Source organism: Ictidomys tridecemlineatus, chromosome 9 (genome assembly GCF_052094955.1).
Source record: "Ictidomys tridecemlineatus isolate mIctTri1 chromosome 9, mIctTri1.hap1, whole genome shotgun sequence".
Taxonomy (NCBI): domain Eukaryota; kingdom Metazoa; phylum Chordata; class Mammalia; order Rodentia; family Sciuridae; genus Ictidomys; species Ictidomys tridecemlineatus.
Window position 1 is genome coordinate 72,540,238 of NC_135485.1, and position 15,498 is coordinate 72,555,735.

A 15,498-nucleotide genomic window follows, 5' to 3' on the forward strand; every position below is an offset into this window, starting at 1 on the left:
AATAGATTCCATTGTGGCATATTTAAACAAGCATATGACATTTTGATAAAGGTACCCAAATGTCTTTTATAGTTCATTTGTTAATAATACCCAATCAAGGGCCATGAGTAGCATTTGGATATCATCTGTTTGGAGACTCCAAATTCCAGATGTGTTTTCTACTTCCTTCCTCCCCAAAACCTTCTTTCTCTCCTGCATATATATTTACTCATTGCAAAGACTGGGCCAGTTGCCCTGTGGAATGTTCCCTTTTCTGGATTTTTCTGAAAAGATGAATCAGGAATTCCAAGGTAAGTTAAGGTATAGAAAACAACATTTTGGGGAAAAATTATGAAATTGAAAAGAGGCTGAAATGGTATGGTAAAAGTGTACATTCCTGGCTCCAACTTGACTCTCTTTATTAATCCCCTTGGGATTGTTTTGTGGAGGCAGTGTGTCAGTGGGAGGTGGTTAGAAAACACTGAAAGATCGCTATGGATAGTTTCCTCTCCTATCTTAGTAGGGATTTTTTTTTTTTTTACGTCAGAGTCATATTTTTTTAGTGTTGTAACTTACTCTCTTAAAACTAAATACTTGACTTGGTGAGGAACACACAGGACTATTAGAGACTGAGCTTTAATAATACATGATTTTACCACTACTATCACTCTAGTTAATTTTATATCATATCAGGTATAGTCACTTGATAACTTTGCCCTGGGCCTCACCTTATGCATATGATAAGAGAAACCTCTCCTTCTCCCAGGTGTCATTTACTTAACATACAGAATAATTAACATAATGAGATAACATGTCTCTATCAAGAATGGTACAGTTTAACTCATCAAATGACAGTGACTATATTCATTCATGTGGATGATGATAATAATTTGTGTTTTAGGTGAAATCTAAAGGAGAAAGAAAAATGATTAGTACAGGAATGGAGCTGATCCTTGATCCTTCCATCTTGTTCCTGGATGAGCCCACAACTTGTTTAGACTGGAACACAGCATATAAGGTCATTAAACTCCTGAAAAGGTAAATGCTATGGCAACATTGTTTTTTAATTTATTTACTATCTGTTCACCTGGTATTTTTGGTGCAGAGGATTCAGAATCTAAAAAAGTGCTCCTCTTGGTTAGTGGAATACAGTCAATAAACAAGAAGCAGTTCAAGAAAGATGAAACGAGCATAGGGAAGGAAGTTCATGTGAAGTTGGGAAGCTTTTAAAATAGCAGAAAGGTCAGGTAAGACCACAAGCATGTGACACATGAGGAGAGAGAGAGAGAGAGAGAGAGAGAGAGAGAGGTGCTGTAAATTCAGAAGAGAGTTCTGGTTGTAAGAAACAGTGGCCCTGAGGCAGGTCATATCTGGTATGTGGATATTAGAGAGGCCAGAGGGACAGACCCATGGACTAAAGATAGTGGAGGTTGGCTGGAGGCTTAACAACAAAAATATTTTTCTTATGGCTCTGGAGGTAGAAATTTGACATTGATGCATCCTCGGGGTTGTTTCTTCCTTAGCCTCTCTCCTTGGCTTGTAGATGGCCATCAACTTCATTGTGTGTCTTTGTCCTAATTTGCTCCTAATTAGAAAGGCAGATGACAACTTTCAAAGACCACATTTAACTTTAATAACATCTTCAAAGGTGCTGTGTCCAATGTGGCCACATTTTGTGGCACTAGGGGATATGGCTTCAACACCTGAGTTTGGGGAGGACCCAGTTTAGACCATCACAGGTGGATTAGGATATGAGGTGGAGCTGGGCTCTTGGCAGATTGCATAGATCTCATAGGCCATATCAGATGTGTGCTTTTCCTGTCACTAGGGGACATGGGGATGGTTTGAGAGTTTAAAGCAGAGCAATGACTGTGGAGAATACTGTGCAGTTGGGCAAGGGTGAGGGAGGACCTCTTGAAGGAGTTGCTGAGGGATGATGGAGCTTTGACTATGCTAATCGTGGTGAGAATTGGGCAGTTTCTGGGTCTGTTTTCAAGGGACTCAACAGAATCAGCTCAGGATTAGACTTGGGATTGGAGGATGGAGACAAACTGCTGAGATTTGGGACTTGAAGATGTGGAAGAATGAAATGAAAGAAATGACTTTCCTTTTACAAGAAAGTAAAATATTAGGGATCACGTATAAGAAAATTTTCAATAGCTGAGATTTAAACATCATCTTTAAAAATATAGAAAAATATTTCATACTGACAGAAAGGATGCAAATATAATACAGATGAAATCCTACTCTTCTCACCTGGATTCCTCACTGTCATACTTCACTGCGTCTATAGCCCCTCCTGCTCTCTCTGGTGCTCCCTACATAGTTTTTTTTTTTTCTGCCATCATGCCCTTCCACTCCAAATACTACCTACTCCAGACTCCAATGAGGGAGGCCACACCACTGCCTGCACTCCCCAGTCAATAAGCATGGCTTGCCAGGATTTAATCCAGGGCTATTCAGATTTCACCGCTTCTTCATACCGTCTATTTACAGTAAGCACTCATTGAATGACATGGCTCCCAGGCAATCCCATTTCCATCTTCCAGACATTTCCCAACTCATTATGTCCTTTAAAGTTCCAGTTTCTAAGTGAAGGGTTCATCATGAGTTTGTTTTGCTCCTCACTTTAGTTATTTTTTTCACCCAACACAACACCAAGACAAGCACACACATAAGCACTGCTTATTGTGTGACACAGAACAGCTTCTGGTACTTTCAAAATAGACCTGTTCAGTTTACTCTTTGTTCACCTTGTTCTTTAACTGTGAGTATCTCTTTTCTTAACTCACTCCTGTTAGTGCTTTCAATATTCTACTTATATTATTTTAAGACTGGGTTGCAAACCTCTGTTTGTTTATAAAGAACCATTAGCTACTTCTAATCATCATATTGAAATTACAGATTCCTATCTTGTGTTTCTCATTGAATCAGAACATTCTTGGATACATTGCTAGATGCACAAGGTGCTTATCAAATTTTTAAATTAAAATGATTCTTCTCTTAAAATAATTTAAATAACTGCTTTGAATAGTGATTGTGGCCTTTGTTTCTTCTTCCCATAAGTAATAACTTCTATAAAAGATAGTTTAGCAGTGTTCCTAGCTTAGCATTAGTTCAGAGCTCAGATCCCAAACTTGCCCCTTAGTAACTGTGAGTCCCTGTTCAGTTGCTTGACCTTTAAGCCTTATCTGTAAAATGGAGGGAAATGAAAATATTAGAACTGCCTTATAACAACATTTTGTAAATGGAGATGAGTTTAACTCTAAAGCATTTAGTGAAGATATTCTGAGTGCTTAGTAATAATAGATCATGAGGATAGAAGTGAAAACCAATTCCTAATGAGCCAGAATGGTTAAATGATCAAAGAGAATTAGTTATATGATATTCTTTTAATCATTGGTCCATAACTACTCCTCAAAATGAGTGTACTTAGAGATTATCTGTGATGCTTATTAATAATACAGATTCCCTATACATAAATCCAGATATTGTAATTCACTGGGAAGACTATATAGGAACCTGCATTTTCACTAAAATTCTAGCCAATTCTAGACTGTTGATGCATCAAATTTTAAGAATCTTTATCTTTTTTAAAAAAGCATTAAATTTAGGTTCCCCAGTTTCTAAGTATGAGATATGGAATATGACACACCCTAAAATAGTATGGCTTGGACAGAGGATGTAAAAAGAAAATTAGCACATTAACGGCATTGATCCTTTCCCAGTTCATTCTTCCCAGTGACAGAACAATCCCTAGAAAGGAAGCCAAAGCATTAATCTTTCCCCAAATAAACCCTTTCCCAGTGACAGTATAGTAGGACCCTGAAGGGAAAGAGACAAGCACTGTACACTGACCCAGACCCTCCACTCTTCCCCAAGTAAAAATATTTCCCAGTAAAAACAAATTTTCAAATTCTCACAAACCTATTTCCTGAGTGCCCAAACTGATCACTGACCCTAGATCTCTCCCATTTCACCCAGTATGTTATACCCTAAATTCCTAAGTGCCCCAAACTAATAAGATCATTAATTAAGTCACCTCTCAGTATAGCTTATATAAGCCCAGAAGCCTCCTTTGTCCAGGGCTCAAATTCCACTAGAAGAGTGGGTCCATTCCTCTGAATGTAGTCCCCTTCTGGAATAAAAGGCTGAAATGATCCATGAAGTTTGCACCCAGCCCTGTCCTTTTGTGCTAACACCAAGTATATAATATGAATTGAAATGAGAAGTTTGTGGGACGAGATCAAGTTGAACTGAGAGAAAATGCTCTACTGACAGGAATAAAGTATTTTACCAAGAAGTGCAAGGTTTGGAAGTTTAATAATTCATTATTTTCCCTTTTTCACTTAGGCTTTCAGAGCAAGGACGAACAATCATCTTCTCTATTTATCAGCCTCAGTATTCCATCGTCCAGCTATTTGACAGCCTCACCATATTGGCCTCAGGAAAACTAGTGTACCATGGTCCTGCCAAGATGGCTTTGGAGTACTTCAAATCAGGAGGTGTAGTTGACCTTCTCATGCATGATCCTTCATTCATAGACTCCTGGGGAGAGCAGAGGGGGTAGCAACAGTGCTGCTTGATCTTTGCATAGACCTAACTGGATTTTCACCACCCTAAAACATTTTTGATCAGTTTGGTGCCAGAGTTTTCCCTCATTTTGCAGCACTTGCTTATTGTTCAGGGCTCTTTCTGTTCTCCTATGTGAGTGTGCATACTGTGGTGGTGGGGGGGAATACACGTGTATTTCTCATGGGCAATTCATTGCCTGTTCTATTCCCAGTTGTGGTGACCTTTCCCTTACAGTTAAGTAATTAACATGTTGAATTTACAGTTAGTTATTTTGTTGGTTGAACATTTTTTAAAAGTCCCAAATCATTGCCTTTTGGACCATGTAACAGATTGTTGTTGTCCAATATTTCCCCTGACACATGATCTTGCTCTGCCTTCCTGAGGGTTCATGAGATGCTGCTGCATTTTCTAGTAACTTTAGTTTGAAGGTCTTGAGTGATGTGGTCTTGAGTGGAATGGCTGGCCCTGAATCTGACATTAATGGACCAGCATTCCAGGCTGCTTGGTTCTATTTCAGATTAAATATTATGATTTCTTTAATGGCTTATCCATCTTCTTCTTTTTAGAAGTTTTTGGGTATTATTATAGATATTTCTCCATGACCCGAAATAAAATTGTTAATATTATCTTTCTCAATTTGTTTTTATTAAATCTTTGTTGTTTAAAAATAATCAAACACATGTGAATCTGGGGAATCCAGGGAAAATGAACTGAAAAGTCAGAGCTCAGGCCAAGTTTAGATGATTGTGCCACAGGAAGTTGAGGTGAGAGCTCATATGTGCTGTGCTGGTCACATTCTGTTGATAGTGCTTCTTATGGGAATTTCTTATCTATCTGGGATTATGGCAGCTTGAGAGGTGATTTTTTGGGTCTCTGGATTTAATAGGTAGCCACGCAGTCCTTGCTGATATGCATATTGATGTTTCAGCATTCTTTACATTAACTGAAAGTTCACAAGAAACTTAATATTTTTTCTTGGACCTATATTTAGATTTTTGAAGAAGTACTAATAAACACCAAGACATATTGAAAGCTACTTGGGGTTCAAAGATTTATGAGAAGTAAGGATTAATATAAGATGGTCTATAGATTTCGAAAATGTTTTGGAATATTTCTTTTTAAGTTGGGGACAGAGAATATGAAATATTGTAGGACTAAATGTATAAGAGGAAAGGATAAAATAGTGAGATGAAAAGAGAGCAAGGAGAAAGAAGTTATTGAGTCAATCTTCCCTAGCCTTACCTCCATCAGACTTACTGAGTCTGCTCTATTTTCCAAAACCTATGTGGAGTTCTTGCTGGTATCTTTTCTAGGTTACAGCTGTGAGCACTACGCCAATCCTGCTGAAGTCTTCTTTGATGTCATTAATGGTATAATAAAGCAAAAGTCAGAAGGTATGTGAATCTAACATTTCCATATTTTTGCCAAATTAAGTTAGTTAAGGTTTTGCAATGCAGTAGCTCATTAAAAAATAACCTAGTGAATTTACATATTTATGTGGTAACCAAATAAATTTAGTTGTCAGTGAATACTGTGAGTATTTTTATCTAATTTACAAGTGATTATGTTGGTTTTTTGTACTCAAGTTTCAGAATTTAGGAGTTATACAAATAAGAGTTCACAGAAAACCTGGTAAAACTGGTAGTAATCTGTTACTAATGAGGTAGTAATCTGAGGCCTGTTATCCACTTTTATTCCAGCCAACAACACTGAAATGCCTTTAGATAATGAAGAGTCAATCATAGAAGCATTAGCTGATTTTTATGAAAAATCCCCCATCTGTGGAGAAACAAAATCTGAACTAGAACGACTCTCAAATGATCAGAACAAGAAGAGCTTATTCAGGGAGGAGATCTCCTATGTTACCTCTTTTGGTCATCAGCTCATAGGCATCACCTGGCGTTCATTCCAAAACTTGGTGGGTCGTCCCCAGCCCTGGATAGCACAGGTAACTGACAGATTCTTCTAATTATGCTCTGAAATAATCATTTGAGAGCTATTTGTTCTGATATGGACTGCTCCAGGATTGTTTTATCTTCTACCCATCCTCCCATTTATTTGTCATTCCTATTCTATTTGAGATATAGAAAGAGTCAATTGAACCAGTGTAATAGTTTGGAAATGATGTAAGTCTTCCCCCAAGGACTCATGTGTTGAAGGCATAGTCCCCATAGAGCAGTATTCAGAGGTGAGGCTCTTGGAAAGTGGTTGGATCATCTGACCTCATCAAAGGATGGAGGGATTCATAGTTTGGTGGCAGTATTGGGAGGTTGGGAAAGTAGGAGGTGAGGCCTAATTGGAATAAGTGGTCTCTGGGGTGGTGGGGGGTTGCCCTGGAAGGGATTATCTTGTCTCTGGTTCCTCCTTTGCTCTCTCTGCTTCCTGGCTGCCGTGAGGGAAGCAGCATTTCTTCATCATGCCCTCCTGCCATGATGTTCTGCCTCACCTCAGGCCCCAAACAATTTAGCTAATAGACCATGGACTGAAACCTCTGAAATTGTGAACCAAAATAAATCTTATTTCCTGTCAGTGTCCTTTTTTCTGTGACCAAAATAGCAGAAAACAACTTCCGGAGGAAAAGGTAATTTGAGTCTCATGGTTTCAGAAAGTCTCAGTTCATAGAGGACTGACTCCATTGTTCTGGGCCCAAGGGGAGGTAGCACTTATACAAATAAGTTTAAATGCTCAGAAGCAGAGAGGAGTGAGAGTGAGAAGGGGCTTCAGGAAGAACAATACTTTCTGGGCATGCTCCCTAGTGACCCACCTTCTCCCACCACACCCCATGTGTCTGCAGTTACTACTCAGACATTCCATAGTAATGGATGGACGGGTCAGATTACAGCTCTCACAATTCAATCATTTCACCTCTGAATATTGCTGCATTATCAAATAAGTTTTCAGGGGACACCTCATATGAAAGTTATAATATCTCCTTTAAGTTGATTTTCTTAGATATTTTTTTCACGATGATAAAAAAGCTGAATAACACATCAGGTATGACACAATTACATTTCTACCTTTGCAATGCTTTTTAAAGTGTTTTCCTGGACTATATAACTCAAAATTTTGATGATGTAGACAAATTTTAATGGAAAATCTTCAACAAAATTTTATTTTTTAAAAAGTGTCAAGAAAAGAAAATATCAACTAAATATAGTATTTTCTAGTAGCTGTCCACAATCATTTATTGATTCATTTGAAAAGTTCAACTCAAGAGTATGTGTTCCATTTTGATACTCTACTGGTGAATGAAATGGGTAAAAATTAAAACCTCTACTGGCATAGATTTTATTTTCTTATGAGGACAGAGACATGATATCTGAAAACAGAAAATTCATGGTGTGCCATATGGTAGAAGAGACAATGAAGAGATTTTAAAGAGAAAGAAAATACAAAAGGGGAAGGAAGAGGGAAGAAGATAGATGGACTATGGTTGGTTTGCTCTTGATATTAGATGTTTAAGGAACCTAGTCTTATTGACTATTTCTGACAGTAGTTTGTTCTGTGCACTGTGTGAGGGAAGAGACTGTAGGCAGAATGCTGTTTCTTGTAATTGACCCTCCTCGTTAAGAGATTCTAATCCTGGTAAAGCCATAGATGTCTCAAAGACTGTGCAGTTTATGCACAGGAAATAACCAGACAAAACAAGGCTATTCACGTCTGCTTAACTCCTTTATATAAGATGTGATGGTGTTCTTTTTTTCCTTTTACTGGCTCTGTAGTAGTTGTTGACGATCACTTCTAAGTTTTTTTTTTTCCCCCACTGCAGTGCTAGGACTGAATTTAGAGCCTCATACATACTAAACAATTGCTGTATCCCTGAGCTACAAAGCCAGCCCATTTTTTTATTTATTCATGGCCCTATGTCACACAAAAAACTAGTTCCTCTCAGGTAGTTTATAAGAAAATCAATTTAGCTTGTTTTTTTGGGGGGGTATTATTTTTATTATCAATCATTGAGTTTCTGTGGAATATTTAGATGTGGCTGGTTTTGGCTCCAAATAACTGACTTCCCTGCACAAGCACCGTACTTTTCATTTTTAAGTATTATTGATTTGTAAGTGTGCCTGAGAACCAGCATCTCCTTCTCAATCATGCTTTCCATCCTGCAAACATTTTTGATCCTTGTGCTTTGGCATATCTCTCAGAACACAGTCATTTTAGAGTCTTGTCAACTAAAAGTTACATTTTATTCTTCATAATAGATGTTAATTCATTTGGAAAATTGTCAGGTGAGTTACATCATCGAACCTTGTTCAGTAGTGAGATGATGTAGTGATTTGATTCTTTAGAGTAATTTATGCATTAAGTTTTTCTTTTTTGACTCTCTAGTATGTCTTGTCCAATACATATGTGGTAGTTATGGGCAGGCATTATTAGAACATACCTATCTATAAAATACCAGGATTGTGCATGTTTTGGGTCTAGGCTTCTTTAAGGTGCAGACAACAAGCCCAAAGCCTCCAGGATGCACATTCAGCCTACTTGCCTCATCAGAAAACTCAGTTCCACAGAAGGAATTCCAACAGTGTTCAGAAAAGATTCAGTCTCTAAAATAAGGGTAGAATCTTGTAGCTCCCTGAGTTTAGCAGAACAACTATTGTTCCTGTTTGTAAATGCTGGAAAATTAGCTCAGGAGCAGACAAATACTCTTTGATAAAGGCCCAGATAGTAAATATTTTGGACTTTGAGAGCTATAGATGGCCTTTGTCTGGAGTAGTCAACCCTGGCGCTTCAGCATCAAAGTAGCCACAACTAATACATATGCTATTCATGGACACTGAATTTTGAATTCTTTAGATGTTCCCTATTGCAGGAAATATTATTCTTGATTTGTTTCTCCCAATTAATGGAAAAAAATTTAACCATTTTTAGCTTATATGCTTAAGAAAAATAGGAGACTAGCCCTGTTTGATCTGTGTGTTGTAGTTTACTGACCCTTGTATAGGGTTCTTATTCTCATATTATTTTTATTTCTCTAATTTTGTAAAAATGAAGTTGTTAAAAAGTTTTATGACTCCTGCTGATAATCTTGTATTTATTGTCTTATTGTTGTACTTTGTTCTGGACTAGTTATTTTTTTACATGATTCAGATTTGACATCTAACCAGATAAAATACTGAGAAGATCTAGGAATGAATAGATTATTGGAGAAAGAAGATTTAATGTTCTTTTAATGTGCCGAGTTTTCTGAACAAATCAACTTGGACAACATTATCACTAATCACCTGGAAGTTCATTGTTTATATTCACATAAAAAACAAACATTTGACTATGGATCCTCCTCCTCCTCCTTCTACTTCTTTTTTAAGAGAAAGCTACAAACACCACTCAAAACACACCTTGAGAAATGAAATGTTGTTTAAATACATCTGAACAAAGGCAGAGTAAGATGGTTGGAAATTTTTTTTTTATCTCTTTTGAAAGAGACTAGTGGACAGATGCACAAAGCTTGTAGATAGTGTCATTTGCTGTGTTGTGAGCGTTTCAGTTTGCTCAAAGGCTTTCTTTTTCTTTATGGAAGAAGAAATACCACATATAAACCTTGTGAAAGCATGATATGATCCAGGATTCATCATTTTGTCAATATGTTTGAAAATTGAAAATATCTAGGAAACATCCTAATGGTAATATTCAGTCAGTGTAAGATGTCAAGTTTGGACGCAAAAGAAGCAAAGAATGCAGAGCGTATATTATGAAGTCTTAATGTCTTAAAAGTCATACTGCATAAAAGTATACATGTATACATATGTGTGCTGCATGTCAATAGAACCAATTGCATTTGTTTTGAAAGTTTGAGCTGTTGTAATGAAATAGAGCATATCCTGAAGGTATTTGAAAAATGTCAGGGCAAAGGATTTTCCTTCCTAAATTTCTCTTATTAGGAAATGAATTTTAAGAACATCTCATAGGCGAAACATTTAAATAATATTGTTTCCAGCATCTGGTCTTTACAAACTAGTGTTTACAGACTATGATTCTGTTTTTGCCTTTTGTTTGACTTCTTGCCATAAGTGTCCTTTACAAATTAGCTCATGGCTTGATATCACGATAATGTTGAGGTTTCTTTTTATTTTGATGTTTCCAAGATATATGGTAGCATATTTTGTTTTCTTTGCATTACAATTTTCTCTATTATTATATTTAAAGCAAGAATAATTATAAGAGGAATTCCTTACATAGACTATATCACAATGTAACCCTTAACTTTTTGACAATTAAATCACTCTTAAGCCACTTTTTATTCTACAAACAAGTTTTACATTGGTCCATTCTCTATGGGAGCCATTCATACAGACTGTGTAAGTAAAGATGAATGAGAATGGCAAAGAAAGAATTTGAGGCTCAGGTGTGCCAAGTAAATGTAGACCTCACTGGCTGGGATTGGAAGATAAGCAATGTCATTGGAGATGGTCATGGAACCTTTGGGTGTCCTCAACTGGCTGAGTGCTTTGGTGACAGTGACAATGTACTTTCCAGTGCAGGTGGGGATATCCCACAAGTTGGAAAGGTATCTATTACTACTGCATTATCATTCAAAATCCCATTGTTAGAATTTGTATGAGTGTGTGTATATATGTTATTATATTCTTGTTTATCTCTTTATTTGGAAGTAGTGAGGATCAAAACCTAGGATGTGGCATATGCCATGACAGCATTCTATTGGTAAGCTACCTCCTCAGCCTTGAAATTTCATTAATTTCCAATGATCAGAGTAAAGACATCCTGTTTTTACTTGATCTTCTTGAAGTATAAAGCTGCATGTTTACTGGCATGATAGTTGAGAGTTCAGTTCCAGTTAATGACTGATTTAGAAAGCGGTAGGACTCTGGCCAAGTCATTTAAAGTGTGTATTTTAGTGGAGAAATTTGATTAGGTAGTATGATATAAATAAAATGTACTACATTTTATTTGTCCACTCATCCATTGCTAAAATATATATTTTTTAATAATAAAATTTTTACATGCAATTGAAACTCTTTTCTTTCTGTTTTCATTTTTTTTCTTTTTGAAAAGATAATTTCCACATTCATTCTGGGAATTGTTGTAGGTGCTACTTTCCTTTCGCTAAAAAATGATTGTACTGAAATACAAAATAGGTAAGTATAATTAGCTCTTGATTTTGAGAAAATCCTGTCACTTTGTTCAAGCTCAGGGGCATCTATTAAGAATTTGAACTTATTGTATCAAAATAGATTCTACTGCCATATATAAAAATTAAAAAATAATTTGAATTTATGACAATAGAGGGTAAACGTTGGTGTTTTATTATGGGGTAGGGACAGTAAATGTATTGAAAACTGAATAGAAGAGTTAATTTTTTCACACATATATATATACTTGTGTGGTGGTAAGTTACACACATCTCATACACATCTCTTTTTTTAAATTTTTATTGTTGGTTGTTCAAAACATTACATATTTCTTGATATATCATATTTCACACTTTGATTCAAGTGGGTTATGGTCTCCCATTTTTACCCCATATACGGCTTGCAGAATCACATCGGTTACACATCCACTGATTTACATATTGCCATACTAGTGTCTGTTGTATTCTGCTGCCTTTCCTATCCTCTACTATCCCCCCTCCCCTCCCCTCCCTCCCCTCTTCTCTCTCTACCCCCTCTACTGTAATTCATTTCTCCCCTTTTTTTTTAAATTTTCTTTTCCCCTCACTTCCTCTTGTATGTAATTTTGTATAACCCTGAGGGTCTCCTTCCATTTCCATGCAATTTCCCTTCTCTCTCCCTTTCTGTCCCACCTCTCATCCCTGTTTAATGTTAATCTTCTTCTCATGCTCTTCCTCCCTACTCTGTTCTTAGCTACTCTCTTTATATCAAAGAAGACATTTGGCATTTGTTTTTTAGGGATTGGCTAGCTTCACTTAGCATAATCTGCTCTAATGCCATCCATTTCCCTGCAAATTCTATGATTTTGTCATTTTTTAATGCAGAGTAATACTCCATTGTGTATAAAGGCCACATTTTTTTTTTATCCATTTGTCTTTTGAAGGGCATCTAGGTTGGTTCCACAGTCTTACTATTGTGAATTGTCATACACATCTTAACCATTTCTAAGTGCACAGTTCCGGGACATCAAATATATTCACGTTGTCAGTTGTCAGCTATCACCACCATCCAACTCCAGAGCGTTTCTTCATCTTCCCAGGGGAAATCTTCAATCCACCTAAGAGAAACCACCCACAGCGACCTCTGCCACCTCTGCAACAATCTGCAATTTTCTGTTTCTGCATTTGGTTATTCTAGGAAGCTCATGAATGTGCAGGCATACTATACTCATCTTTTTATGACTGCCTTATTTACCTCAGCATAATGTCCTCAAGGTTCTTCTAAATTAAGGTATCCTAATTTTTTCTGTTTTAAGGTTGAAAAATATTCTATCATATGTATATACTACATTTTATTTGTCCATTCATCCATTGCTAAAAATAGGGATTGCTTACACATCTTGGTTATTTGTGTGATGCTGCTATGGGTATACACATAGCTATTTGAATTCTGTTTTCAATAGAGCTTTGGAGAAGATACCGGAAGTAGAACTTCTGTATTATTTGGAAATTCTGTTGATTTTTTAACTAATGCCATACTCTCTTCTACTTCATTTTACCTTCTTAGCAGCAGAACATAGAGTTCCAATCTCTCCATATTCTCATCAAAATTGATTATTTTTTCTTTTTTGAAATAACAGAGTTCCATTAGATCTTTGAAGATATGTCTGTTTTAAGTCCTTTGCGATTTTTAAAATAAGATTTTTTTGCTCAGGATTTTTTGTAATTGTTGCTGCTAATGTACAGTCCTTTATATTTATGAGTTATTAATCCCTCTTCAGATACATTATTTATGCATATTTTATCCTATTCTGTGGATTTATTTATTTCTGTTGATAGTACCATTTTTGCACAGAATTTTTAATTTTGATATAGCCCTAGTGATCATTTTTCTTTGGAGGTTTGTGAGCCAATTTTCCTAATGTTTTTTTATTTGGGAGTATAGGACACGTGGATGGAATGGCATTTATCCTCTCATTTGGAAAGCACTTGTCAGTGTTATGATCCTTTCTAGTTTCAGTTAAAATGTATCCCAAAAACTTGCATACCAGGATGTCATTTTAAACAGTTGCTTCATAGTCTGAACCTAGATTCTCAACATCAGAGTCCACAGGGCTCTCATCACAATTCATATAAGGAGAACCACTCCTTGCTAGGCATTGAGCTCCATTATTGACAGCTGTGGCTCATGTTACCTACCAATAGCCAGAGAAGTGGATGGTCTCATCCCCATTTTAATATTGATAACCTTTAAGGAATTTGATGTTGAATCTATTTTGATATGTAGAAAAGACTTGATTCCAAAAGCTCAGTCCTTGTCCCAGATGCCAGTGCAAATCATGAGAACAGGGTTTTGCAAAACACACAAAAATAAATTTTATTGATTTCCTCTAGTATACAAAAAAGAAAGAGCAGACTAACATTTCCAGAGTTATTTTCCTCTCTACAAGGGGAACAAAGTGTTATTAAAGGGAAATTCCGGAACTAGACTCCAAGTATACTTTTTAAAAGGTATATATAATGTCCACATGGTGCCCTGAAGAAGCCATTGGTCAGATCTGTTGGTACCAGTTTCTATCTTTTCACATCTTACTAATACCAATTTCCTTATTCTTGTTAATGATCTGAACATGTTAATGACCTGCATATGATAGCCCAGACTAGGACACACAAAAAAATGTGAATCTTACTTCTACACACACAGGGAGGGGAAGAAGGAAAATAGGAAGAAAAGAGAATAAAACACATCAGTTTTAAAATAAGCCTCCTGTGTTTGAGTAGGAAAGTTCATACTAAATGCCTGAAATGGATCCCTGTTATAGGCTGGTTGCTTTGAATGGAAGAATAACCATAAAAGTTAATTCTTTATTCAAGTACAGTGAATTTTCCTCTTTATTGAATTAGGTTGTTTTTCTCTATGAAGAGACAATTATTACAGTTGTTTTCCAGAGTTAAGTCTCCTTTTTAGCTTCTAAAGGCAGAGATCTCTGGAATTTTTTACAACTCTGCCAATACTTGGTTTATGCCCTGTGTAGATACTATTTCTTAACCAAGCTCAACATAATCACAGGTTCTCAAAGTTGTGTACTGTGTATATCATGTAGCAGGAAGCATTTGGAAAAATATTAAGAAATCTGTCATCAGCTGCAATTTTAAAGTAGTGAAATGCTAACTATTAAATGTTTAATAGAAAAAGCCAAAGAAATAAAGAGGAACTTTAGCAGTTTCTTCAGATATTTTCTGGAAAAAAATGAACACTAACCTCATTATAATTTGTACTTTTTACTTACAATTGCTACAACTTTTTATAAGTTTGGGCATTGTAAAAGTGGCCAATGTGTGTGGCTCATCAAATCCATCTTCATGTAATTGATTCTTCTGTTTATGAAAAAAAATTCAGCCTTATCTCTGAAACCAGATTGTTAGACCTTTCTTCAGGGCTTAGTATCAGTGCCTCATCATTTGAAGAGGCTAACAGTTTAGTTCTTTGGGGAGACCAAGCAATGTCTTTGCACTCTCTCTTACCCTGTGTAACCAAGGAACTGGGTTAGAATCCTGTGTAGAGTGTGAGCTTATTTGAATAGCCTTAAGAGTTGTGATGATTACTAAACAAATTGAAAAAAAAAAGGTGTTTAAAAATATTTGGATCCAGTAACCCCACTTCTGTGTATTTATACAAAATATTTGAAGTCAGTTTGTTAAGAGGAGTCTCACTCCCATGTTCATTGCAGCACTGTGCACAATAGTTGATTCAGAAATCAGTCTAAGTGTCCATCAGCTGATGAATGGATAAGGAAAGTGTGTGTATACACAAGGGAATGCTGTTCAGCCTCAAGAAAAGAAATCTTACCATTTGTGACAACATGGATAGA

General features: G+C 36.3%; 1 protein-coding gene across 1 annotated transcript in view; it reads left to right on the forward strand.

Annotated features, from left to right (window-relative positions):
• The window catches only part of LOC120892319 (broad substrate specificity ATP-binding cassette transporter ABCG2-like), a 41,925-nt gene that overhangs the window by 13,580 nt on the left and 12,847 nt on the right, over positions 1-15,498 (forward strand). Inside the window, 5 exon segments of the mRNA XM_078020731.1 lie at positions 881-1,017; positions 4,333-4,484; positions 5,868-5,948; positions 6,255-6,502; positions 11,572-11,654. Of these exon segments, the coding sequence (XP_077876857.1) occupies positions 881-1,017; positions 4,333-4,484; positions 5,868-5,948; positions 6,255-6,502; positions 11,572-11,654 (701 nt within the window).